The following is a 21,591-nucleotide window of genomic DNA, read 5'->3' as shown; positions in this document are numbered from 1 at the left end:
GTCAGTGAAAGGTGATAATTTCTAATCCACCCTCATTGATGGGCAATTGGACTACACCAAAAATCTGACCCAACTTTTCTTGAAAATAAGCTCTAGTCTCATATGGGAAGCATGAGTCATTTATCAACTTTTAAATTATTTTTATTTTAAAAATTATTTTAAATAAATTCTTTCTCTAAGGGTAACCAGCATTCATAAGCTTTCTAAAGAGAGAGAAGAAGCCTGGAGTATTAAGATAAATGAAAATATAAAAAGTCAAAATACAACTGTTTTAAACTAAAGATGCTGTTGTCTTAGTGTACTGTAATAGTCACACAACTGTAGAAGTGTCCCAATGACATACTAGTGGTTTATATGCTATAGACTAATATCTATGCTTCTATATGATAAAGCTGATGGTAAAATATTATAAAAATTTTAAGATTTCAGAAGTCTTATATTTCATGCAAAACAGGTATTAATCATAACCTAAACATAAATTAAATTAAATAGATAAAATTTAATAAAGTTCAGGGAACCAGAAATCTATAGCTAAAGTGAGAAACTTTGAAACTCTTCAAGTAAATGAGGACACCTACTAGAAATTGAAAATCTTTGAAAATTCTTCTGGCAAAAGAAAGAAAACATGGGCAAGTACTTGAAAGTCTTAATAGTCTCCTCTAAGCTCTAAGGTCTGAGAACCTAAAAATAGTATTTTTTCCAATTATTACTTTAAAAGTAGATAATTTTTTTTTTCAATTAGAGACATAAATTTGTATTATACTCCCTTTTCCCCTAGAAAGCAGCCCCATTTACTTTTTACCATTGGAAACATATTTTCCAGATTCTTTGTATCAGGGGTCACTCATTAGTTCAGTATTTTATTAGTCTCAGGCCTGCTGTGAATAAACATAGAATATAGGAAGCTTTGGGTCCCAAGATTATTGTTTTTCCAGAGGTTCAGCTAAGTGCTGTCATTAGTCTAAGCAAGTCCCTCAAATCAACCTTAAACAAAGCTCAAAAATAAGTACAGTGATGTATTTGGCTCACTGTAGACTTATTTATTTTTCCCTCTAAAAACAACAACTAACAATATATTTAAAAGGGGGGACATCTGTAATACTTTAAATAATAAAATATTAAAATTAAAAATAAATGAAATAAATAAAAAACACAGTATTTTAATTATATGCTAGAAGTCTTACATTATTTGGTAATGATAGTAAGTAGTTTTTTATATTTTTCATTTTTTGTAATATAATAAGGATAATAATGGTAATAAATGAGGCCAAAATTAAAGCTAATTTAATAAGTAAAAGAAAATATTTATTATTAATAGACCAGTGTTTTAGGGACCCCATTGCATGCAAAGCAGTGCATATAGAAATACTTTTAATAATGTATCATATATATATATTTTTAAACTATGATTATACAGAATATTTGAACACTACTTTTATCTTAATTGCTTACCATCTCTTTACTAATAAACTCATATTTTCTTTTGGATTTTCTGTCTCAAACAGGTTCATGTTGGTGGTGTCTTTCCTCTAATTTTTTATATCATCCGTGTCATTTCTCAGTGGTTGCTAAATGGACATGCTACAGCTCCTGTAAATTTTCAGGGTGGTAGTGGGCATATTTAATACCCAGTGGAGATTAAAGAATTGTCTGGCAATCAACCTTCATAGTCATTAAAAATAAAATCTATCCTTGGCCAGTTTGGCTCAGAGGTTAGTTCTTCAGCCCGCAGACCAAAGAGTCTGGGGTTAGATTTCAGTCTAACCTCACTTGCAGTTCAATCTTAGGCCCTGGTCAGGGTCATGCAGGAGACAACCAATGGATCTCTATGTCTCTGTCTCTCTCTCCTTCACACCCTCCCCCCCTCCCACTCTATCTGAAAATCAATGGAAAATATCCTTGAGTCAGGATTTAAAAAAAAAAATCTAAAAAGAGAAATAAGCCAATGTAACTTTAGAAAAAAATGAACCAATAAAAAGACTCACTTTGACAATTATACAAAAATAAAAACTTAAGTAAGGAATAATTTATCAGTTTTAGAAATATAGTTTTTAAAGTTAGTAAATTTTATAGGAAGTATATAGTATGATGTGCTGAGAAAATATTTAGGCAAGAGGAACTAAGTATATAACATTTCAATTAAATGTGAAGCTGTATGACTGAGTTGTTGGGGAGGTAATGAAAAGTATCAAGTTTTCTTGTGTCATATGAGTGGTATAATCTAAATTCTATAGTATGGAAATAAGATCGGGTCTTTTAGGGCTAAAATGATTGGAGAAGGCATTTTCAAACAGGTGATATTTGACTGGGGCCTGAACACTTTGGTAGATATTTCATAGGGGAAGATATGAGAGAATGGGACTGCAGTTGATAGTAACAACAAGCAAAGGCAAAGAGCCTAGGGCAGGTTGATTTGCACAAAAGAAGAGAAAAGAAGAACATGGAAGGTGGAAATTAGGAATTAAAGAAATGCTTCACACTGAAATGTTTCTTATGCATGGCTATTTTTGCATTCTGATAAGACATAAATCACAGTTGCAACAGGTTAGACTGCATGGAAGAAAAACCATCTGAAAAAGAAAATTGCTGACAAATTTAAGAGGAATCTCAGAGCTCACTGACTTGCAACATTTTGCTTTGCTTCCAAACTGTCTTACTTCCCAAGGCTCCTCATAATCATTTGTTTCAATCCACTTGGGCATTCTGTTCTCAGAATAAGAACAAACTTTTCCTACCTCTGCATTTGCTATAATATAACAATCTTCCCAACAATTCAGAGCAAATTGAATTTAGATTGCACAACTTACATGATACAAGCAACCTCGATTTATAAATATGTATGCATCTATTTGCTCTGTCCTACAAACATAAAAATCCTTAAAGTCAGAAACCACGCAATGCAATTTTTCATGCCACAGGGTTTTGTGTTTTCTTAGGCTAGTCTACAAAAACAAAATCCAACTCACAGTATAATGCTAAATACATATTTGCTGAATGAATGTGTTCTACTATTGATACATTTTTCATGCCCTTCATGTTTCTCTTTATCCTTATGAGGCAATCCTTATACTGAACCCAATTTTTATGCTTAGCTTCTAACTCTTGGAAAATAAAATGACTGAAACATACCTAGTCTCACCCAATAATGCTTTCACCATAAAGGTAAAAAGAAGCATCTAGGGCATCTAGGAATGATCCTAATAAGGATGGGCAAAGGAAACAATTTAAATGTCTTTCTGATTTACCTACTTGAATTAGAAGGCAATATGAGGTTGGAGGAGGGAAATTGAGCTGCGGTCAAACAGTCTTATACTACTTGATCTGTTTAATTCCACACTGTAGGTTCTGGGGAAGAATGGGTAAAAATTAAAATGATGGCCCTGGCCGGTTTGGCTCAGCAGTTAGAGCGTCGACCTGCGGTCCAGAGAGACCCGGTTTCGGTTCCTGCCAGGGGCCCTGGTTGGGTCTTGCGGGTGGCAACCACTCGATGTGTCCCTTTCACGTCGATGTTTCTCTCTCTCTCCCTCCCTCCCACTCTATCTGAACAAAATATGGAAAATGTCCTCAGATGAGGATAAAAAAAATAATAAAATGATGGGTTTTTCTGTTAGGCTGTATTTTAATTTGAGGGGATGGTTTGGTATTCTGTAACAGCTATGAATATTTATTTTTTAAATTCACCATTCTGATTTTTTAAAAATCCACATGAATACAAATGGAATTCTTTTAAATAACTGTTCAAAAGGTTAATTTCCTTTTTTAATAAACCTTCCAGAATAGGGATGTGGGCTGTTGTTGGAACACTCTTAAATCCAATTAGCTGTTACGGCAACCAAAGCAAGGCACTGTGAGAAAAGGGCTTCAGAGATTTGGATCTTAGGTTTTACCCATAATTATACTCAAGTACTTTATTTGCCAATTCCCACTCCAACAACATTTAGATCTCTGGAAATAACTTTGGAAAGTAGATAGAAGCCTCTTTTAGAGTAGAAAGCCACTTAAAATGGCTAGGACTAGGGCGAAGCTAGGGAAGCCCTCTCCTTAGGCACAAAATATAAGGGGTCACCCTAAAACTCAGTAATGAAGATACCTATTTAATACACTATTTTAAATATATAAATTAATGTAAAAAGTCCATGGTGAACAAAATATCAAAATATAAATAATGACTGGATCCTACCCTGCACTTGCATGGCTCACCTCAATTGCTTCACTTTAATCTCCTGAGTTTTGGGCGCATCCTGAATTTTGCGCCAGAGGTGAGTGCCTTAAGCACTTTATCTTAGTCTAGGATTGAGTCCTGCACACTTTCAAACTCCATTGTATTAGCATTTTTCCTCTGGATAGACCTCTGTTATTACAAACTTCACACGGGGTCCTGTTGAATTCTTGGTGGACTCCCATCAAGTTGGATAATGACAATTATCAGATGTCCCTGCCTTCAGGCACCTCCTGCTCTTCCAGCGCCCCGTTTTGTTGCTACTCTCTACTTGCAAGAGACAGGCCATTTTGGCACCTTCCTTGTGCCAGGGCCAAGATTCTGCTTTGGCGGAAAGTACCCACAAGCAGCAAACAGCTTTACTCTTTTCTACTTGGTGAATGAGCGCATCCCTTTCGGTTAGTTCATCGCCATCCCCGTTCCAAAGGTAGAATGGCAAGACTGGAGACTACACTCACAGTTCTCAAAAGCACGCCCCCCTCCCCATTGAGAAGTAAAAGTGAAGGTTTTGGAGACTGTGGTGAAAGCAGTGACTTTTGCCTGCCATTACACATAAAAGAAAAATACATGATCAAGATAACTCCGGCTTTCCCGCTGGTTTTATGCTGGAGCACTTTGCGTTTTCTAAGTCCGCGTGCTCCTCTACCCCACCAGCGGTCCGAGCTGGCCGCGTACGAGGGCTCCTGGCAAGTCCGTGGACCACGCCCACTGGGTTGGTCACCTCCCCTTATTGGCCTGACAGACTGTCACTCCAACCTGGCTCCCACTCCAGCTAACCATTCACGTAGTTCGGTTGCGTCTTGGTGTTTAATGTTGCCAATAACGAGAGATTTTGGGGGGGAGGAGGGGGGAGAGGCGAGTACAGGTCGTGCTGCAATTAGTTCATTGAAAACTCAGTTGCTCTCGGAGCGGTGGAGCAGAGCCTGCTTTCAGCTTTTTTCTGCTGACTGTTAAAATCTCCTGTAGAGAGCTGCAACAATGCCCAAAAGAAAGGTAAGTGAAATAGAAATATATAAGTGGGATTAGCTACTGAAATACATATTTCCTAATCAGCAGAGAATTTTTTTAAAAAGCATTTTGGCTTCTAGTTCGATTTTTGTGATGTACGGAATGAAATGGGAGGGAAGGGCAAAGAATGGTCGGTGTAAGGTTTAGGATCGTCTCGCATGCAACTAGTAGTTCACTTTTGACTTGTTTTGTTTAAGGGAAAGAATCGCGTAAGAAGTGTCTCCATGCTGAATTACAAACAGCCATAGCGCTGTGCTGTCGCTTCCTACCCCACCCCCCTTACTCCGCTTACCCTATTGGAGAACACTTCTCCCAACCATACTTCCAGGCACCAGTTTCCTCCTCAGCCTCCGGCTTTCCTCTGGGAACCGTCCCGTTTGGGACTACGAAAGACATGGCTTTCTCCCATATTTGCCTTTGTTCTTCCCGTTTTCTTTTTCCTTTTTTCCCCTTCCCTCCTCCACTTCTTGTCATGCCAGATGGCTATGCAATGGTAATTCTGTGCCATTAGGCGGCGCAGACTTCAAACTGTCCTGGAGAAGGGAGAGATTCGCCGCTGTAATTAGCAACTTCAGGGCTCAGAGATCTGGGGCTCTCCAAGCTCTCTGTCTAAGGTGGAAAGATAAGAGAACTGCATCGGATAAACTGTTGTTGATGTTGGGATAGCATGGATTTGTTCATTTTAGCCATGCATAATTGATCTCAGCTACTCCAGGGCTACAGGTCTCCTGAAAACCCTCACTTCAAAATTCGTGGTTCCTGTCTTGGACGGGAAGTAAATTCACTCTCGGTGTTTATTTGTTTGGGGAGAGGGGTACCTTAAAAGTGCAATCGAACGCTTGATAAAATTGTAAAACACTGTCCCAATGTAAAGCATTGTGTTTGTTTTGATATTATTCCTATTTATCCACCCGCCTCCCCTGTGTCTATAGCCTAGTAATAAGATTGAATTTCCCCGGAGCTCTGAGGCTGTGGTATGAATCGTGCAATAGCTTGGTAATTCCCAGGCTAGAGCGCTGCTCAGACACGGAAAGCAATGCTTTCTAATCACCATCCCCCTTTCTGAGATTCCCGCCGCTGCGCTTTTCTAGGCTTGTGCAATGTGTCTTGCTATTTTACAGAGCTGACAGCAACCTTGTCTAGCAGGTAGTGGCGGGAAGTTTTAAAAATGCGGCTGGCTCCTCAGAATAACGCCTTGACGTTGTAACAAAGAGGGCCCCCCTCCGAAGCATTGTGGGGGTTGTAGTTCTTGTGTACAGAACTTGGAGGGGAGGATAGTCCAGACTCCTTAGAGAGGTTCAAATAAGTACAATTGTATCTCAAACAAGGCAAAACAGGGAAATTGTATGAAGCTCCGCCTTCGTTCTGCCCGCCCCCTCACTTTTTTTGCTTTAACACTGGCTACAACAGGTGGATATTAACATTTTAAATGCTTGCTTTTTAGGGGATGAAATGTACACAAACAGATGAAATTGATTGTCATTTGTGTAAACTTTGGGGAATACATTTACATCTTGGAGCACATTTGCCCATTAATAGACAGCATTATTGTAGCATGCTACTAGGAAATAACACTCAGCTACTTGAGCAGAAATCTAGGAAAAAGTCATAAGTGGTTATGTTGCAACTGTAATCCATAGGCAATATTTTCTCATCTACATGTTTATATCGATGACCTTATTTCTGTATGGTTTTCTCCTCTGTATAGGCTGCAGGTCAAGGTGATATGAGGCAGGAGGTGAGTTTCTTTAGTTTTAGAATCTGTCAAAAAATACACTCGTTTTGAAAACTTGAGGCTCATAAGCAGCTAAAAAAGTAAATGCTGGTTCGTATATTTTACCACATGAGTACATATGGTATGTCATTGAGTTCTCTCAAAAATATAGTAGGTGTTGAAAACCCCAAACTTCTTAGAATTTAGGACTTTATTGTGCTTCTTAAGATCTGGAAGGAGCTTCTTCCTTTTAAGCAAAATAATTACTTTGCCATTTTACAAGAAGGGACTATATTGTCATTTTTAAATATTCTCCTTATTACTAGCGATTGTGTTGAGTTAGCCTAGCAATTGAAGTTTAATTTGGGATTTTTTCCCTTAGTTATATGAAGAGTCTAGAGGAGGGAGAAATCAAAACGTATATTTCTACTATGACATTTTTATAACCAACTTCATAATTGCTTCTGTAATGACAATATCTATATAGTGTTACATTAAATATTTTATCTGAAATATAAATAATTCTAATTTTGTGTATCCATACTTCTCTTAACTGATTTTTTTTCACTCATAGCCAAAGAGAAGATCAGCCAGACTGTCTGCTGTAAGTAGTCTTTTTAAAAAGCTGCCCACATATTGTAAAATATAATTTTAAAATTCAGGTAATTATGGAAAATACTATATATATTTTTTTCCTTTGTTGATTTTAGAGAGAGGAAGGGAGAGAGAGATAAAAACATCAATGAGAGAGAACATCATTGGCCAACTCCTGCATGCCCCCCACTGGGGATCCGGCCAACAACCTAGGCATGTGTCCCAACCAGGAATGGAACCGGCAACCTCTTGGTGCATGGGTCAACGCTCAGCCACTGAGCCACACCACCCGGACTGGACACTACTATATTAAATACAAGATTTATTTTTAACCTTTTAAGAAAAAACTCTCACACTAAGGAATTTTTCTACTAGCGTTCAGTTTGAACTATACCCATTTATTTTAATTAACAGGTTGAATTTTATTATCTTTTTTTAATTCTGATTTTTTTTCCATTCTCCCCCCACCCCATGACTTGTGTTTTTTGATGCAGATGCCTGTGCCAATTGTACCAGAGTTGAAGCCCAAAAGAGCATCAACTCCAAGGGTAAATATTCAATGTGCAATGTTGAGAGAAAATTGTTTTAATTCAGAAATAATGTTTTGGAAAGGCATACAGCTGATCGTTTTGTTTCCTTTATTTTCTGTTCAGTTAGTAATATATTGCATTATACCTTATGGTGGTACATGTAATCACTTTGAGTAGGTAATATTTGTTCATGTTCTGTGATTGTCCACGGTGTTTTGACATTTTCATTAGGAAGAGACAAAACTAAATTTTAGTTGGCTAGACCCGTAAAATGTACATACCTTTGACATCATACAGTTACAATACCCATAGTCCTGGAAAAAAAAGGTGTGAACAATAGTAACCAAAGTAATGCTTTTTAATTATTGTAGTAAATAACATTTGATAATACTTTCAGTTTACAAAGTGCTTTCATGTGCATTATTTTTAAATGGACACAATTGATCTCATATAGACTTCTATGCTCTGATGTTTTGACTAAAGATATTGGAAATATAAATAGCCTCAATATTAAGTTTACTTTATCCACTTTTATTTATATTTTTTATGTGTAAATATGTGAATATAATTCAATTTTATTTCTTTTGTTAACTGCTTTATTGAGGTATGATAGATTATTTAAGGATTGGTTGAATTCTTAAAATCATAAAAGTTTAAAGCTATGAGAATACTAGAGTCATGTAATCCCATTGTTTTGTGGGTGAAGAAAATGTATTATAGTCATATTTGTAAAATGCTTTGAAATTCTTGACTAAAACACTAGAACTAAAGCAAGTGACGTTTTAGTAATACTATTAAGTGACAACAGAAGAGAAATTGTTCTTTTTTTCTCTATTTCACATTTCAAGGTCACTATTGTATAAATTAGGTACTAAATATGTAGGTTGTGAAAATAATAAACACTGTTTATTTCCTTTAAAAATAGAAAATATTGCTAGAATAAAACAGATACTATACAATCATGGACTTGAAAATACTTTATGCTCCTTGGCGCTCAGTTTCTATGTTAAAAGAGTAAAAACTTATCTATATTGTATTTTACAGTTTCTAAAACAATTTTCGTACATTTTATCATTTGCTTCTTATAACATCCCTATGAGGTAGGTGGCATTACTTTATTTTACATATGAATGAATAAGCTCAGAGGTTTATGTTTTTGCCCAAGGTCGCATCAAGTAAGTAGCAGATCCAGAATTCAAACATAGATTTTCTGGCCCCTTAACCCAGTGCTCTTTCTACTACATACATACTTAGGCAAAGAGCCTTCTTGGTAAAGCAATCATGATTCAAGTCATTCTAAAAAATTGTAGACACAAAGATTGAATCACGTATGTCCCCCGGTGATCTCTTTCGAATATATCTAAATTGATAATCTCACCAGTCTTTCTCTTAATTATTACCAAAAAAGAATTTGTAATCAACAAATCCCTGTTGCTAATTATTAGACATGACAGAGATAAACTGGCCTCTCAAGTCAAAGAGAGTTTATTAAAGACTAACCTAATGCTGGCAGTTGGCCCTGAGTGGCCACTGTTCAGCATTCTAATTTGTTGTTTCTCATCTAAGAGAAAATTTATTTGATTTGTAGCAGAAGAATATTATTCATTTTTAACATATGAAGAGATTTATTTTTATGTTTATTTTACTTTTTCAATGTAATTGACATTCAATATCTTATTAGTTTCAGATGTACAACTTAGTAGTTAGACATTTATATAGTTTATGAAGCGATTCCCCCCATTAAGTCTAGTACTCACCTGGCACCATACATAGTTATTATAATATCATTGACTATATCATCTATGTTATAATTTACATCCCCGTCAATGTTTTGTACTTCCTTGGGTTTTCCCCGGCACAGCACTTGTCTTTCACCCTGAGGGTGCACCTCGGGCCGTCCAGTGGGAGACACTTTGGGAGTTTTGTACTTCTTAATACCTTCACCTTTTTCACCCAGTCCCCCAGTCCCTCTCTTTTTATACTGCATCAGTTTACAATGAAACTGAATGTGTCTAGTGATGATTGTGTGGATAAAAAGTTTATATGAGTATTTTAAATCTTTCTCATAAATTATTACAACAAGTAAAATAACTTGGGCAATTGATTAATACAACAGTTAAATTGTATGTTTATTTTTATTATTGTGTGTTGCTGGACAGAAAGTGAAAAAAGATGATATGATGGAAAAACACGCAGATACAAGTACCCAAACGATAGATGAAACCAAGCAAGAAGTTGTTAAGGAAGAATACAATGAAAATGCTGAAAATGGAGAAGCCATAATTATAGAGGTACCTTTCTTTTTTATTCTTTCTTTTTTTTTTTTTTAATCCTCACCCGGGGACATTTTACCATTGTTTTATTCAGATAGAGTGGGAGGGAGAGAGAGGAAGAGAGAGAGAAACATTGACGCGAAAGGGACACATGGAGTGGCTGCCACCCCCATGACCAACCAGGGCCAGGGAGAAACTGCTACCGAGGTGAATGCCCTTAGTGGGAACTGAACCCGGGTCTCTCTGGACCGCAGGCTGATGCTCTAACCGCTGAGCCAAACCGGCCAGGGCTAAACTTTCAAATGGACAAATCTAGAGGTATCTCTCAGTTCAGAGAGACCCGGGTTCGGTTCCCACTAAGGGCGCGTACTTAGGTTGCAGTTTGTCCCTGGCCCTGGTTGGTCGTGGGGGTGGCAGCCACTCCATGTGTCCCTTTCGCATCAATGTTGTTTTTTTTTCTCTCTCTCTCTTCCTCTCTCTCCCTCCCACTCTGTCTGAGCAAAAAATGGAAAAATGTCCTCGGGTGAGGATTAAAAAAAAAAGAAAGAAAATTTAACAATAGATGTGACTGAAAGAAATCTTATTTGCCTTGTAGTTTAAAAACAAAAATTGAGACATTAATTTAGTAGTGGTTCTATAGTTTCTTAATCAGTTCAGTCTGCTATAATGAAATACCACAAACTGGGTGGTTTTTCAACAACAAATTTATTTATCACAGTCTGGAGGCTGGGAAGTTCAAGATTAAGGCTACAGTATTTTTGGTGTCTGGTGAGGACTTGCTTCCTGGTTTATAGGTGGCAGTCTTCTCTCTATGTCCTGACATACTAGAAAGGGTCAGAGAGCTCTCTAGGGACTCTTTTATAAGGACACAAATTCCATTCATGAGGGCTCTATCTTCATAACCTAATCACTTCCCATAAAACCTGCCTCCAAATACCATCACATAGGGGATAGATTTTATCATATGAATTTGGGGGAACACATTCAATTTTTTTTATCCTCACCTGAGGACATTTTTGCATTTATCTTCAGATAGAACAGGAGGGGGAGAGGGAGGAAGAGAAAGAGAGAAACATGCGAGAGAGACACGTCGACTGGTTGCCACACGCATAACCCCAACCGGGGCCAGGCACAAACTGCAACCGAGGTACTTGCCCTTAGTGGGAACTGAACTGGTACTCTCTGGTCTGCTGGTCGATGCTCTAACCGCTGAGCCAAACTAGCCAGGGCGAATTTATAACATATAGTATAATAGTATCTAAGGTGAAAATTAAGAAAATGAATTTAAATGTGAGATTTATAGGTATGGGTAGTGGGAGCAATGGCTTAGCTTTGCTATTAATAGAATGATGGTAGTGATCCTGATTTAGTAATATAATGACTCTTATTAAATACTGACTAATTCTCCATTCCTTTTGTCAGCACATGAGTTATTTTGTAAATCCTTTTCCCCAATCACAATTCTTTTCTACCCTGCAGATTGCAAAACAAATTTTTACGTAAATGTTTCTACTAGGTCTTGCTTTGCATATTTAATTCATAAGACATTTTTAGATACTATAGTAAAACACTGAAATTGGAATGAAGTGCCAAATCTACAAACCAAAACTGTGCATATAGGGGACATATTTTTGTAAGTGATCCTATGATATAAAGTAAAAGAGTTTTCAAGTAACTTTTACAAAAAAACTAAATCTCACCATTATAGAAACAAAACACTGTTTATTTAAGGAATGTAATTTTGTTTACATATATGCTACTCATTGAGAATAGCTGGTTTAGAATATGTCATTTTCCTATATTTACTCTTTGTTCATATTTGTAATGAGAATTATTTATTTGAATAATTTTTCCTGAAGTTATGTACCAAATATCTGTTTGTGTGGAGACATTTTAATCAATCCTGTTTCTTAGACTATTTTCCTTGTAATGAGGTATTTAGGAGGCCTTTTCCACAAGAAAATTACTTTTTTGTAAATGAAGTGTTATTTTCATAAAATATATATAATCCTGTCTAAATATTTAGGGGAAACAGTTCTAAATTTACAAATACAATCGTGATTTTTTTTCTCTTACACATAGGAACCAGCTCCTGAAAAAGAAGCTGGGGAAATAAAAGAAGAAAAAGTGGAAGATGTTGAAGAAGAGGGATTAGAAAAGAAAAAGGCAGTGTTATCAGAAGAAAATAAAAATGAAAAAGATCAGAAAGGAGATGGAGAAGACCAAAACAAGGAAGAAGAGAGAAGCGAAGATAGAAAAGAGAATGAAGATGGAAAAAGGAAAGAAAAAGGTGGAAAAGGGGAAGAAGACCAAAAAGAGACAGGAGATGTAAAAGAGGGTGAAGATGAAAAAGGGAAAGGAGATGGCAAAGAGGACAAAGATGAAAAAGAGAAAGGAGATGAAAAAGAGGGTGAAGATGGAAAGGGGAAAGGAGAAGATGGCAACGAATCTGAAGATGAAAAAGATAAAGGAGAAGATGAAAAACAAGCAGAAGACAGAAAAGAGGAAGGAGATGAAAAAGATGATGGAGATGAAAAAGATGATGGAGATGAAAAAGATGAAGATGATGAAGATGAAGAAGATGATGAAGATGAAAAAGATGATGAAGATGAAAAAGATGATGAAAAAGATGATGAAGATGAAAAAGATGATGAAGATGAAAAAGAGGATGAAGATGAAAAAGATGATGAAGATGAAAAAGAGGATGAAGATGAAAAAGATGAAGATGAAAAAGAGGATGAAGATGAAAAAGAGGATGAAGATGAAAAAGAGGATGAAGATGAAACAGAAGATGAAGATACAAACGAGGGTGAAGATGGAAATGATGATGAAGGTATAAATGAGAAGAAAGAAGATAGAAAAGAGGACGAAAGAAAAGAAGAGGAAGATGGGAAAGATGAAAGAGATGGGAAGGAGAATGAAAATAAGGCTGAAATTGCAAAAGAAGTAGCCGAAAAAGAAGAGGTAAAAAAAGAAGAGTCTCAGAGTATTGTTTAAAACTGCCCTATGTAGTTTCATAATTTGGTAATATGTACCTCCATGTTGTAATGTTAATAGAGATAAATATTTTTATCAAATATTTTATAAACACGGTTTTTCTTTAGCATTACCTGAATTTCAGAATATCTTCATACTGATCATTAGCCACAAATTTCCTAACATGAAACCTTTATAAATTTTGTGATTATAATAGTGGAATGTATAGGAAAAAAAAACATGCTTTCAACTTTGTCAATTTCCCTTTGTGTAAGTTATGTGTTAAATCTTTGCATTTTACTTTTACTTCTGTGTGTGATAATTTTATAAAGTGGAGAGTTCTCAAAGGAAAAAATGGTGTGTGGTTCTCTAGGTTGCTTTTTTTAAAGAAGGTGAACTATTTTCATGTTATGCTAAGGAGTTAGAATTATCTTTTCCAAATGTGACTAGTTTTAGTTTGGGAAAAAATAAAATTGTAATTTCATTTTTAGAAGAAACACAAATGTTTATTTCAGAAGGGCAGTTCTGACTATATGTCTATCCACAAAATTTTACTGGATTTATCTTAATAAAATCTTTCTTCAAAGATCATTGTAGTTTGTTATATATCCAAATATATAGTTAATTAAATATTATAATGCTTGATTTTTCTCTATTGCAATACTCATGAAATCATTAAAAAAAAAAAATTTGGCCCTGGCCGGTTTGGCTCAGCAGTTAGAGCGTCGACCTGCGGTCCAGAGAGACCCGGGTTCGGTTCCCGCTAAGGGCATGTACCTCGGTTGCAGTTTGACCCCAGCCCTGGTTGGTCGTGTGGGTGGCAGCCACTCGATGTGTCCTTTTCACATCGATGTTTCTCTCTCTCTCTCTGTTCCTCTCTCTCCCTCCCACTCTACCTGAACAAAAAATGGAAAAATGTCCTCGGGTGAGGATGAATAATAAAAAAAAAATTTGCACCTAGATAAAATTAACAAAAAATTCAGCATTTCAGTGTTTTCAAAGTGTACAATTTAGTTATTTTTAGTATATTCACAATGTCGTACAACCATCACCACTGATTCCAGGCAACTCTACACCCACTGGTCCCTGGCAACCATTAATTTATTTCCTGTCTCTATGGATTTGCCTGTTTTGGATGGAATCACACAATATGTGCCATTTTATATCTGGCTTCTTTCACTGGACATGTTTTCAGTTACATCCCTGTTGTAGCATATATCATTACTTCATTCCTTTTTATGGCTGAATAATGTTATATTGCACCAATATACTACATTTTTTGTTGACAGACATTTGGGTTGTTTCCATATTTTGTCAATTATGAATAACACTGCTGTGAACATTCATATGCAAGTTTTTGTGTGAATATTTGTTTTCATTTCTCCTGGGTACATATCTAAGAGTGAAACCACTGGTTCATATAGCAATACTATGTTTAACTTTTTGAAGAACTTCCAGACTATTATCCAAAGTAGCTTTAGCATTTTACATTCTCACCAGAAACATACGAGGGTTCTAATTTTCCCACCTCCTTGGCAGCACTTGTTATTGTCTGCCTTTTTATTATAACCATATGAGTAGGGTACTTCAGGGTGATCATAATCATGGTGATTTTGATTTGCATTGTTCTAATGAAGTTGAGCATGTTCTCTTGTGCTTATTGGCCATTTGTATATCTTCTTCAGAGAAATGCCTAACAAAGCCATTGCCCATTTTTACCTGGCTTGTATTTTTAGTATTAAGTTGTAAGATTGTATACATTTTGGAGATGTCTCCTATCAGATACAACGATTTGCAAAAATTATCTCCCAATGTATGGTTTGCCTTTTCACATTCTTGACTATCCTCTGATGCACAAAAGTTTTTAATTTTGATTAAGTCCAGTTTATCTACTTTTTCTTCTGTTGCTTGTGATTTTGGTGGCATATTGAAGAATCTGGTACCAAACCCCAGGGCACAAAAATATTCACCCATATAGAGTGTTATTTATAGTTTTATCTCTTACATTTAGGTATTTCATATGTTTTGTATTAAATTCTGTATATGTTGTGAAGTAGTGGTCCTACTTCATTCATTTACATGTGACTATCCATTTGTCCAAGCACCATTTCTTTAAAAGACTATTTCTCCATTGGATAGACTTGACACTCCAAAAATCAGTGGACCACAGATGTATGGGCTTATTTCTGGATTATTAATTCTGTACTATTATATGCCTACTTCTATGTCAGTACCAGACTTTTGATTACATAGCATCAGAAAGTATATGTTCTCCAACTTTGTAATTGATTGTTCAGGGTCACATTTCCATATGAGTTTTAGGATCAGCTTGTTTATTTCTACAAAAAAAAAAAAAAGTCGGAGTTTTGATAGGGACCACAAAAAATATACATATAAATTTGGGGAACATTGCCATATTACCAAAATTGTCCTCTAATCCATGAGCATGGGATGCATTTCCATTTATTTAGGGTCTCTTCAATTTCTTTTAGCACTATTATGTAGTTCTTAGTGTGCAAGCCCTATACTTTCTTGATTAAATTTATTCCCAAATTGTTTTATTCTTTCTGATGCTGTAAATAAAATTGTTTTCTTGATCTCCATTTCAGGTTGTTCATTGTTAGTGTTTAGAAATACAACTGATTTTTTATTACTGACCCTATATCCTGCAATTTTACTGAGCTCTGTTAAATTTAATAGATGTTTTATGAATTCTTCAGAGTTCTCTGTGTATAACACCATGTTATCTACAAATAGAGATTTTTTACTTTTTTCCCCCAATTTGTAGGCTTTTATTTCTTTTTTCTCGCCTAATTGTCCTGGCCTTAAAAAGTCTTTATGTATTAAGAATAAAAAGGAAATATACAAATTCAGAAATCCAGCTTTCAAAGCACAGACCTCTGACTCTACCTCATGCCCAAGTGTGGCAGGCCCTGCAGTAATCAAAATCAACCTGAAAGGTTTGGTTAAACTTCTAGGCACCTTGCCTGGATCCCCCACTTCCTAGTCACATTCTGCAACCACAGAAAATGTACTGTCATAACTTCCAATGCAGAAATTGACCTTTTGAGCACCTTAACCTACATTGTCAAGGCTAAAATAAAAGTAAAAATCTCGGTTTCCTCTTTAAAAACACATTCCAAGTGACAGGCAAAACAATGGTAACAAGTAATCTTAAATTTTCATGTGAAATTCTAATCTTTACATAAAGAAGGTAGCTACCTTCACCTTACAATGTTATTTCAACACTATAATGAAGCATTCATATTACAATAACATGGTATATACTACAGAAGAATCATTACTTCACACCATGATGCTAAAGTAAACTTTCTTCTTTAGGTCTCAGATTATTTTATTTCTTGATGATTTTATTGGATCTTCTCTTTTACACTCAAACTTTGCTTCACATAATTTTTCTTCTAAAAGACTCAATAGTAGTCCGGCAGGTGTGGCTCAGTGGTTGAGCATTGACCCATGCACTAGGAAGTCACCGGTTCGATTCCTGGTCGGGGCACATGCCCTGGTTGTGGGCCTGATCCCCATTGGGGGCGTGCAGGAGGCGGCCAATTGATGTTTTCTCTCATCAATGTTTCTGTCTCTCTCCCTCTTGCTCTAAAAAAATAAAAGGCTCAATAGTAGTAAGATGTGAAAGGAGGAGTGAAGTAGGGGAATGCTTATTTATAGAGGCAGCCTACCATTACAGTAAACGAAAGTGCATATAAATTGTAAAGAACAATCCTTACTCAAGATTTGGATAAATAGACAAAGGTATAAAAAATAGTCTTCAGGGAACCCCACAGAAAAGGTCAAGAAATTCACTTGAAGTTTCTTTAGTAATATGCAGCATCCTCTGTTAACTATCATTGGCATCACAAATATTTGGTAATATATAATACTGACTCATCATAATAATTGATTTTCTGAGTATACAGTGCTGAAATTTTAATCTAAAGTTTTCTGTGACTTTAAAGGGGTTGCCTCACACATAACCATGAATTTGGCTAGGGAAAGCATGTCTTAGGATAAAAAAATTAGTAGGAATAATCTTTGAATTCTTATTATAATTAGATAGAAAAGTATGATTTAATCTATCACTGTACCTAGAGAAAAAGAATATACACAATTATTCAGCCTCATACCTGCTACATAAAGCAAGACCTGCCTTTAATGTTTTCCCCTAATCATATTTAACATGTTACATATTTTTTCATGCTGAACATTGTTAATCCTTATTAACAACTCCCATTTTGGATGGTATGAGAAAGGGAAACAGAGAATGTGCATGTTGGAGCTGGAATCTAATCTCATAAACCATAATATATTATAATAAGTATTATTAGTAACTTACTAAGATCACACAGATACATCTTGACATCATCTTTAAAATCAGGTTTTGCAAATCCTCTAACAGTAATGTTTTGATCCTAAAACAATTATTTCTTTTTAAGATACTATTGCAGCAATTTTCTTAAATCTGGTAACTGTGGAACATGTTGGTTAACATATAGGGGTGGAAAAAGTAGGTTTACAGTTGTTTGTATGAAAAAATATATAAGAATAAATAATAATACAATAATAAACTCTATTTCACATACTCACAACTGTAAACCTACTTTTGCCCTCTCCCATAAAAGGAACAGAGGGGAAAACAAAAAAACACCAAATAAGCTGCAGTTTATAGCCTCCTATGCTTAATTTAAATTAAGTTAAATCTATAACATGACAGGAGGTAAATGATTTGTGTGAAGATGCTTTTCTAAAATAAAGAAAAGATGTTTTAATGTGATATTTTCATTATAGATAAGATTTTTTTATCTTAAAGTATATGGATTTAAGACTTATCATTAATAATGATTGATTCGCCTCTCCTGAATACAATAGTCTTTTGCATTATGTTGACTTCTTTAACTTGGAAAATAGTAAGTAAGCACAGGTCTAATTTTATATGGAGTAATTCTTATTTTTCTCTTACGTAGTATCTCTGTAACTAGAGTTGTTCATTGTGCTTGTTTATTAATGATATTGAAAAACTTTTTAAAATTTTGTTTTTTCCATGTACATTGTCTTTACATATTTATATCAAATATCACATAATAGTATAGATCAAAATGGGTTCCCCTTGTATAAGAGTTAAATATTAAATTCAGAAAATTTAAATATTCTTTAAGAACCAAAACTATGGCCCAGCCAGTGTGGCTCAGTGATTGTCAACCCATGCACCAAGAGGTCTCTGGTTCAATTCCTGGTTAGGGTACGTGCCCCAGTTGTGGGCCAGATTCCCAGTGTGGGGCATGTAGGAGGCGGCCAATCAATGTTCTCTTTCATCAATGTTTCTGTCTCTCCCTCTACTTTCCTCTCTCTCAATCAATAAAGAAAAAAATTTAAAGAATAATAATAAAAAAAGAACCAAAACTATGATTTAGTATATGTTCACAACACACGCCTTTAATCCCATAGCAACTGTATTAAGCAGTCCAGGCATAATGGAATTTACTAAATAATGTAAGTGAATTCCAATGTTCACAAAAAATGTTGTTTCAGATTATATAATGTAGAAATGTGTGTGTGTGTGTGTGTGTGTGTGTGTGTATGTTTTCTAGAGATGAGAGAAAGGATAAATCACAAAGTGAGATGGATGATTTTGAAAGTAGCAATGGTTTAAAAGGCTATATTTTCCCATATAGATTAGGAATTCTTACCAAGGGTTAAACAACTTTAAATATTTAATATATGTAAACATGTTTACTATGTAAGTGCCATACATTCTCTTAAGCATATATATACATATCCATCCACATATTTCATATATATGTAAAATATTTGCACATAACAACTTTACGAGGCAGGTATTATTCTTATTCTCATTTTATAGATTAGGAAACTAAAGCACAAAATCCAATCTGTTTAGTTTACTTGTGGCAAATCCATGACTTCCAGGATTTCAAATAGATTATACTATCTCTCAAACAGGCTTAATCCACAAGCCACTTATGCCCAATGGGATTTTGTTTTGTAAAAATAATCTTATAAAGCTAATGAGAAGTGACATCACTCACCAACGTTACAATTTATTTATTTATTTATTTATTTATTTATTTATTTATTTATTATCCTCACCCAAGGACATTTTTTCATTTTTTATTCAGATAGAGTGGAAGGGAGAGAGAGGAAGAGAGAGAGAGAGAGAAACATCGATGTGAAAGGGACACATCGAGTGGCCGCCACCCACACGACCCAACCAGGGCCGGGGACAAACTGCAGCCAAGGTACATGCCCTTAGCGGGAACCGAACCCAGGTCTCTGTGGACCGCAGGCCGACGCTCTAACCGCTGAGCCAAACCGGCCAGGGCACCAACGTTACAATTTAGATTATTGAATTTATTTAGTTGATAAATATTTATTGAGTACCTACTATGTGTCAGTTAGGTTCTGGGGTAAGATATGTCAAGAAAATAGGGATCTTCCTTGCCCTCATAGATCTTATAGTCCAGAAGAGGAAATCATCATACTTTTAATCACATAAATAACTATATAATTGCAACTTTTGTTAATGCTGTAAGGTAGTTAGAAGACAGTATGACAGAGACTTGGGAGAATCTAGTACTTGTGGGTGGTTAGAGGTGTCAATTTTCATGTAATGTGGTATCCAATCCACTCACTCAGACATATGGATTGGTTAAACTCAAGTGGGAGGTTCTCACTTTAGGTTTCCCATGCAATTAGTGTAAGCACATAGTATCTGAGGTTGGAGTCAACTGAAATCTCAACTGACCAGATATTTAACACTTCTTCAATCAACTGTCTAGCACCTCAGCTTGTTCATCTTGGCTGGTTTTCCACATGGCTAGTTAGCGTTATTGTTTTCCTTCACAAAATGGTGGTCTCAAGGTATTCTAAGCTCTTACAAGGTGGCTGGTAGCTGGTGTCTTGCTTCCCCTAGAATGTGTGTTCCAAGAGCCCCAGGAACAATTCACAAGGTTTCTAATGACCTAGCCTGAGAAACCATGTATTACGTCTGCATAATTGTTGGTCAGAAAGAAAGGTCAGCCCAAATACAAGGGAAGGAAAATAGACAAGGACACAAATACAAGAAGACATGGCTCATTAGGAAGCCATCTTTGAAGATTAGCTACCACAGTGCTTCATTTTCTGTATTCTCTATTTCCAGAATTCCTACTACATGGATGTTGGACCTTCTGGCGTGATTCCTTATTTTTAAAAAATACATTTTTTCTCTCCTATTTTCCTTCTCTCTTTTTCTTCTTTCTGGGTATGCCCTTACATTTTCATTAAAATGCCTTTTGAATTTTATATTCATTTTTAATTTCCATGAGCTCTTTCTTGTTATGTGTTTTTTAAAACATTTTATAGTATGCTGTTTTTATTTCTTAATATAACATTTTCTCTCCTCTGTCTTCTGGTTAATTTTTTTTTCTTCAATTTTTCAATTTCAGTTGACATTCAACATTATTATTATTATTATTTTTTTATCCTCACCCGAGGACACTTTTTCTTTTTTTTTGTTCAGGTAGAGTGGGAGAGAGAGGAACAGAGAGAGAGAGAGAAACATCGACGTGAAAGGAACACATCGAGTGGTTGCCACCCGCACAACCGACCAGGGCCGGGGACAAACTGCAACCGAGGTACGTGCCCTTAGCGGGAACCGAACCCGGGTCTCTCAGGACCGCAGGCTGACGCTCTAACCGCTGAGCCAAACCAGCCAGGGCCCATTTCTTTATTTTAAATTAATGAATTTATTTTTGTTACCGATGTTTCTCCTTTTCCCCCCACTGATTCACCCCCCTCTTCCTCCCCACCCAATCCCCAGCTTTATTGTCCATGTCCATTGTTCATGTACACATGCGTATAAATTCTGTGGTGATCTCTCCCCCACCACCTTCTCTTCTAGGGATTGTCAGTCTGTACCCCACTTCCATGTCTCTGGGACTATCCCATTCCTAACACTGTTATGTTCACTATATTCCACAAATAAGTGAGACCATATGATTTTTGTCTTTCTCTTCTTTGCTTCCTTTACTTAGGATAATACTCCCCAGATCCCTCCATGTCGTCTCAAAGGATCAGAGATCTTTCTTTCTTACAGCTGCATAGTACTCCATTGTGTATATGTACCACTGCTTTTTTATCCATTCATCTACTGATGGACATTCGGGCTGTTTCCAGATCTTAGCTATTGTAAAAAATGCTGCTACAAACATGGGGGTACATATATTCTTTATGATGAGTGTTTCAGGCTTCTTAAGGTATATTCCT

At 35.9% G+C, this 21,591-nt stretch overlaps 1 protein-coding gene across 1 annotated transcript; it reads left to right on the top strand.

The window, feature by feature from the left end:
* Positions 1–5,129: 5,129 nt before the first annotated feature.
* On the top strand, positions 5,130–17,818 carry HMGN5 (high mobility group nucleosome binding domain 5). The gene is made up of 8 exons (XM_036271134.1): positions 5,130–5,212; positions 6,936–6,965; positions 7,516–7,545; positions 8,030–8,083; positions 10,225–10,356; positions 12,421–12,583; positions 12,665–13,171; positions 17,766–17,818. Exons 1-8 carry the CDS (start codon positions 5,198–5,200, stop codon positions 17,816–17,818), a joined length of 984 nt encoding a protein of 327 aa, XP_036127027.1. The 5' UTR covers positions 5,130–5,197.
* The last annotated feature ends 3,773 nt before the right edge of the window (positions 17,819–21,591 follow it).

Source organism: Molossus molossus, unplaced genomic scaffold (genome assembly GCF_014108415.1).
Source record: "Molossus molossus isolate mMolMol1 unplaced genomic scaffold, mMolMol1.p scaffold_m16_p_2, whole genome shotgun sequence".
In the NCBI taxonomy this organism is placed as follows: domain Eukaryota; kingdom Metazoa; phylum Chordata; class Mammalia; order Chiroptera; family Molossidae; genus Molossus; species Molossus molossus.
The sequence above is the reverse complement of the archived record's forward strand: the minus strand, read 5'-3'. Positions and strand labels throughout refer to the sequence as shown.